General features: G+C 38.9%; 1 protein-coding gene across 1 annotated transcript in view; it reads right to left on the bottom strand.

The window, feature by feature from the left end:
- The window catches only part of MYCBP2 (MYC binding protein 2, E3 ubiquitin protein ligase), a 269,123-nt gene that overhangs the window by 211,649 nt on the left and 51,309 nt on the right, over window positions 1–6,165 (bottom strand). Inside the window, exon 4 of the mRNA XM_010855138.1 lies at window positions 3,603–3,756. Within this exon, the coding sequence (XP_010853440.1) occupies window positions 3,603–3,756 (154 nt within the window). The remainder of the gene's footprint in view (window positions 1–3,602; window positions 3,757–6,165) is intronic.

The raw sequence follows: 6,165 nt of genomic DNA, 5'->3' as shown, positions 1-6,165 counted from the left end.
ATCAATTCTTCAGTGCTCAGCTTTCTTCACAGTCCAACTCTCACATCCATACATGACTACTGGAGAAACCATAGCTTTGACTAGATGGACCTTTGTTGGCAAAGTAATGTCTCTGTTTTTTAATATGCTGTCTAGGTTGCTCATAACTTTTCTTTCAAGGAGCAAGCGTCTTTTAATTTCATGGCTGCAGTCACCATCCGTAGTGATTTTGGAACCCCCAAAAATGAGGTCTCACACTGTTTCCATTGTTTTTCCATTTATTTGTCATGAAGTGATGGGACCAGAAGCCATGATCTTAGTTTTCTGAATGCTGAGTTTTAAGTCAACTTTTTCACTCTCCTCTTTCACTTTTATCAAGAGGCTCTTTAGTTGTTCTTCACTTTCTTCCATAAGGGTGGTGTCATCTGCATATCTGAGGTGATTGATATTTCTCCCAGCAATCTTGATTCCAGCTTGTGCTTCATCCAGCCCAGCGTTTCTCATGACGTACTTTGCATATAAGTTAAATAAGCAGGGCGACAATATACAGCCTTGACACACTCCTTTCCTGATTTGGAACCAGTCTGTTGTTCCATGTCCATTTCTAACTGTTGCTTCCTGATCTGCATACAGATTTCTCAAGTGGCAGGTCAGGTGGTCTGGTATTCCATCTCTTTCAGAATTTTCCAGTTTCTTGTGATCCACACAGTCAAAGGCTTTGACATAGTCAATAAAATAGAAGTAGATGTTTTTCTGGAACTCTCTTGCTTTTTCAGTGATCCAACGGATGTTTGCAATTTGATCTCTGGTTCCTCTGCCTTTTCTAAATTCAGCTTGTGCGCACCAGGACCCAAAGATCCCACAGAGACTGAGACAGAACTGTGTCTGAGAGTATCCTGTGGAGGTACAGGTCAGCAGGGGACTGCCGCAGGGGCAGGGGCTCTGGGTGCAGCAGACTTGGGTATCGCATAAGCCCTCTTGGAGGAGGTCGCCATTAACCCCAACACAGAACTGCCAGAACTTATACAGGACCGGGGAAAAGACACTTGGAGAGCACAAACAGAACCTTGTGCATACCAGGACCCAGAAGAAAGGAGCAGTGACCCCACAAGAGACTGACCCAGACTTGCCCATGAGTGTCCAAGAGTCTCTGGCAGATGCATGGGTCAGCAGTGGTCTGCTGCAGGGTTGGGGGCACCAGATCAGTAGTGCCTGCATGAAACCTTTTGAAGGAGGTCCCACTGTCTTCATTACCTCCACCATAGTAAGTAACAAGGAGGGAACACAGCCCCACCCATCAAGAGAAAACTGGATTTTCTGAGCATGGCCCCACCCATCAGAACAAGACCCAGTTTCCCCCTCAGTCAGACTCTCCCATCAGGAAGCTTCCATAAGCCTCTTATCCTTCTCCATCAGAGGGCAGACAGACTGAAAACCAAAATCAGAGAAAGGATAACTAGCAAGATATTCTTAAATAAAAGTATTAATTTAATTAAATCTTCAAAAAAATGCCATGAAGTCAAGTAGTGCATCGCAATGTAAATACAATCACTGGTGCTACAGAGACAATAAACAAGATGCCTGCTTCTTAATATGCGCAGCTTGTATTTGGTAGTAGCATGAATAACATGGTGCTGTTGTTTTTAAAAATCCTCAGCTTATTTTCATGGCCAGTACTCCCTACCACTAACTAAAACAAAATAGTAACAAAACAAATTGAACTCAGAAACTAATTATGATATATGATCCAAAAAAATAACAATCTGACATCAAAATGAAAACCAAGTAATGAGGTTCTCACATGTGGGTCTAACATAATCCAAATAGCCAAGCAAAGAAAAAGACCCAAAGTCGAGTTCAGACCAGCAGTATGGTCCCCTAATCAGCAGCTTTGGCATTACCCAGAAACTTACTCAACATGCAAATTCTTGTGTCTCATTCCAAATCTACTGAATTGGAAACTCCACAGTTAGGGTCCACATATATGATTGACACAAGCTAATGCATGAGATTTAGAAAACTCTAGACTCTTTCCCAGATCAGGAAAGGAGTACATCAAGGCTGTTTATTGTCACCCTGCTTATTTAACTTACATGCAGAGTACATCATGCGAAATGCCGGGCTGGATGAAGCACAAGCTGGAATCAAGACTGCCAGGAGAAATATCAATCCTCAGATTATGAAACCTCAGAATCCTCAGAAATATCAAACCTCAGATATGCAGATGACACCACCCTTATGGCAAAAAGTGAAGAACAACTAGAGAGCCTCTTGATGAAAGTGAAAGAGGAGAGTGAAAAAGTTGGCTTAAAGCTCAACATTCAGAAAACTAAGATCATGGCATCTGGTCCCATCACTTCATGACAAATAAATGGAGAAACAATGAAAACAGTGACAGACTATTTTGAGGGGCTCCAAAATCACTGCAGATGGTGACTGCAGCCATGAAATTAAAAGATGCTTGCTCCTTGAAAGAAAAGTTATGACCAACTTAGACAGCATATTAAAAAGCAGAGATATTAGCTTGCCAACAAAGGTCCATCTAGTCAAAACTATGGTTTTTCCAGTAGTCATGTATGGATGTGAGAGTTGGACTATAAAGAAGCTGAGCACTGAAGAACTGATGCTTTTGAACTGTGGTGTTGGAGAAGATTCTTGAGAGTCCCTTGGACTGCAAGAAGATCCACCCAGTCCATCCTAAAGGAAATTAGTCCTGAATATTCATTGGAAGGACTGAAACTGAAGCTGAAACTCCAATACTTTGGCCACCTGATGCGAAGAGCTGACTCATTTGAAAAGACCCTGATTCTGGGAAAGACTGAAGGTGGGAGCAGGGGACGACAGAGCATCAGATGGTTGGATGGCATCACCGACGGGATAGACATGAGTTTGAGTAGGCTCTGGGAGTTGGTGATGGGCAAGGAAGCCTGGAGTGCTAAAGTCCATGGGGTCGCAAAGAGCTGGATGCAACTGAACTGAACTGAGATTTTTGAAGGCCCAGAGTTAGGAAAGCAATTAGCCTTCACAATTAAGCTTCCATCTCTTCCTCTTTCTTAAAGAGCCCCCACCTTGCTTACAAGAGTATGTGTTGAGTCTAGGTCACTGGCAAATGAAAGGCAGGCATTCATAAAACTTAAATGCACTTTACACAAAGCAAATATTTTTCACTTAATGGAAGTTGCTACTAATTCAAAAGCTTTACCTTCAACATGATAAATACAAACCTATTTTTGTTTAGAAACTAACTGTGCTGTGTTGAGTTGGTATTTGTTTCCTCTTTTCCTACTCCTTTGACTCTCCAAAAAGCATGTAAAGTTAGATGAAGTCAACGTCAGCTATTCTGCTCAAAGGTTTAGTAAGAATGATTTAAGTTTATGGTGACAATAAGGCTTGAGGATTATTTCTGGGTTCTAAGAATTTCTATTTGCCATCATCATAATAATCAGGAAATGTCTGTGCATGAACTATAACTCCAGTGGAACATAGCAAAGTAACTTAAAATTTATACCCCTGCTGTTTCAGCACCATCAACAGAGACTGAATTACAGGCTGTAGTCAGTATATGCTTCTTAAGAGAAGCTCTTTACATTCAAAGGCTTCATTCACTGTGCCTAAGCTCTTACCTAGGACCTCGGGTGGCTCTGACTGAAGGCCTTCCGGTTGCTGACCCTGAAGTACGTTAAGCAGGGCTTGGAGACTCCTGAGACACAGGGATGGATGAGAAAATCGTGTCTCCTTGATCAATTCAAAAACTTCACAAAGTCCAACCTCAATGATCTATTTAAGATAAAAAAAAATTATACTTTATAACATGTGAGCTAATAACACTTTTCAGGCAGTATAATCAGTACAGTTTACTTCTAACAGCAAATGATTAATGGTACAATATTTTAAAGGCAAGACAAAATCATCACATAAAAAAGAATAAACCCATTGTGTTTAATTTCAAGATTTAGAAAATTATCTGGTTACACATAAGGTTAAAAAATAGTGGCTCTATTTAATAAGTAGTTTTAGTATAATGAAGCCATAATAAAAGATCATGAAAATGGTTTAACAGTAAACCAGTTACTAGATTGCAATCACCCAGGAAAAAATTAACTAATAATATAGAAAGTTCATTTGGCTGTACTCAAGTAAAAATTGGCATTCTATTTTATTTTAATTTTACTTATGGCCAGAAAAAAAAAAAAAAGTCAATATAGCACTATACTGTGAAAAGATTAAAAAAGGAACCAAAGTTTCTTAGGATTTCCTATAACAGTAAAATCAGCCAATTCTTATTTGTAGATGGTGTCCCTTATTCTTGTAGGATTTACCACAAAAAGAATCAAAAACTACCTATCTAAAATATCATGGCTATTTTTACTTTTAATTATCTTATCATTACTCATGAGGACCAAGAAAAATGTAACTCATCCTCCAATTAAAAGTAAATACATTTTTAAAATATATAAATAAAAATTAAAAATATATTTATAACTCAGTATCTACCAAAAGATGGATAAATTTGCAACAAAAGACAGAGAGCAAATATGATAAACTGGTAAAAAGAGATACCTTCAGAAAGCTGAGAGAACAAAAGACAATGAATTCAATTTCTCAATCAATGCCTATATTTTGAGAAGGAGATGTGTAAGATCTTCTCAGGAAGTGTAAATTTGGAGAAATAAGTAACAGAAAAAGTTAAAACTAGATAAATTAGTAGAAGTGCATCAAAGAATTAATTCCACTGAATGAAATATAAAAGAGACTCTCTCTGATGAGATTTATACATTAATTCATATATGACATAAATAATTTTAAGTACTTATTTCATGCATCTCATTACAGGAGATATGAGATATATTAGACCCTATTCTCTAAAAGTTTATAATCTAACAGGGTAAATGCATTTTATATATATTTTTATCCAGTCCAACCTCTATTAGAGCATTTATTATGCTACAATATAATTGACTATTTTTGTTTCCATTTTCCAAACTAAAAATGTGTCTCCTTGTGGACACAGAGTATATCTTAACTAACTTCTCCCATGACTAGCCCAGTGCCTACACATGATAAGCAGACAACAAATACTTATCTCAGCTATTTACTCTCTCAGTTGTGCACTAAAAACCACTGCAACTCATAAATGTGTTGCCCAGGCAAGGGTCAAGTCAGTTGCAGACAAGTCAGCTGCAGTTATCTAAAATCCTGGAATGCTTAATCATAGTTAAGATTATGGAACTGCTTGTACAGAGTTTCAATTGATTAAATGGAAATGAAAACATTCCATTTCATATAGTTTACCTTCTGGAAATAGACAAGAAAATAAAAACAAACTGTCCAAGATTTCTGTTTATGTCCTTACAGGAAGCAAATCTGAAGTCAAAGACTGCCTAAGTATACAAAAGTGAAAGTGAAAGTCGCTCAGTCTGTCCAGCTCTTTGCAACCCCATGGACTATATACAGTTCATGGAATTCTGAAGGCAAGAATACTGGAGTAGGTAGCTGTTCCCTTCGCCAGGGGATCTTCCCAACACAGGGATTGAACCCAAGTAGGTAAATGCTTTACCAGCTGAGCCACCAGGGAAGCCCAAGAATACTGGAGAGGGAAGTGATCCCTTCTCCAGCGGATCCTCCCAACCCAGGAATTGAACCAGGGTCTCCTGAATTGCAGGCGGATTCTTTACCAGCTGAGCTACCAGGGAAGCCCAAGTACACAAAGTAGGGCTCTATTCTCAGGCCGGTAGGAGACCAATCAAGATTGCCTGGAGAAATATCAATAACCTCAGATATGCAGATGACACCACCCTTATGGCAGAAAGGGAAGAACTAAAAAGACTCTTGATGAAAGTGAAAAAGGAGAGTGAAAAAGTTGGCTTAAACTCAACATTCAGAAAACTAAGATCATGGCATCTGGTCCCATCACTTCATGGCAGATAAGATGGGCAAACAGTGGAATCAGTGGCTGACTTTACTTTTCTGGGCTCCAAAATCACTGCAGATAGTGACTGCAGCCATGAAATTAAAAGACACTTGCTCCTTGGAAGGAAAGTTATGATCAACCTAGATAACATATTAAAAAGCAGAGACATTACTTTGCCAACAAAGGTCCGTCTAGTCAAGGCTATGGTTTTTCCAGTAGTCATGTATGGATGTGAGAGTTGAACTATAAAGAAAGCTGAGTGCTGAAGAATTATG

Source organism: Bison bison, unplaced genomic scaffold (assembly GCF_000754665.1).
Source record: "Bison bison bison isolate TAMUID 2011002044 unplaced genomic scaffold, Bison_UMD1.0 scf7180017864354, whole genome shotgun sequence".
NCBI classification, from domain to species: domain Eukaryota; kingdom Metazoa; phylum Chordata; class Mammalia; order Artiodactyla; family Bovidae; genus Bison; species Bison bison.
Note: the sequence above shows the minus strand (reverse complement) of the source record. Positions and strands in the feature narration are given on the sequence as shown.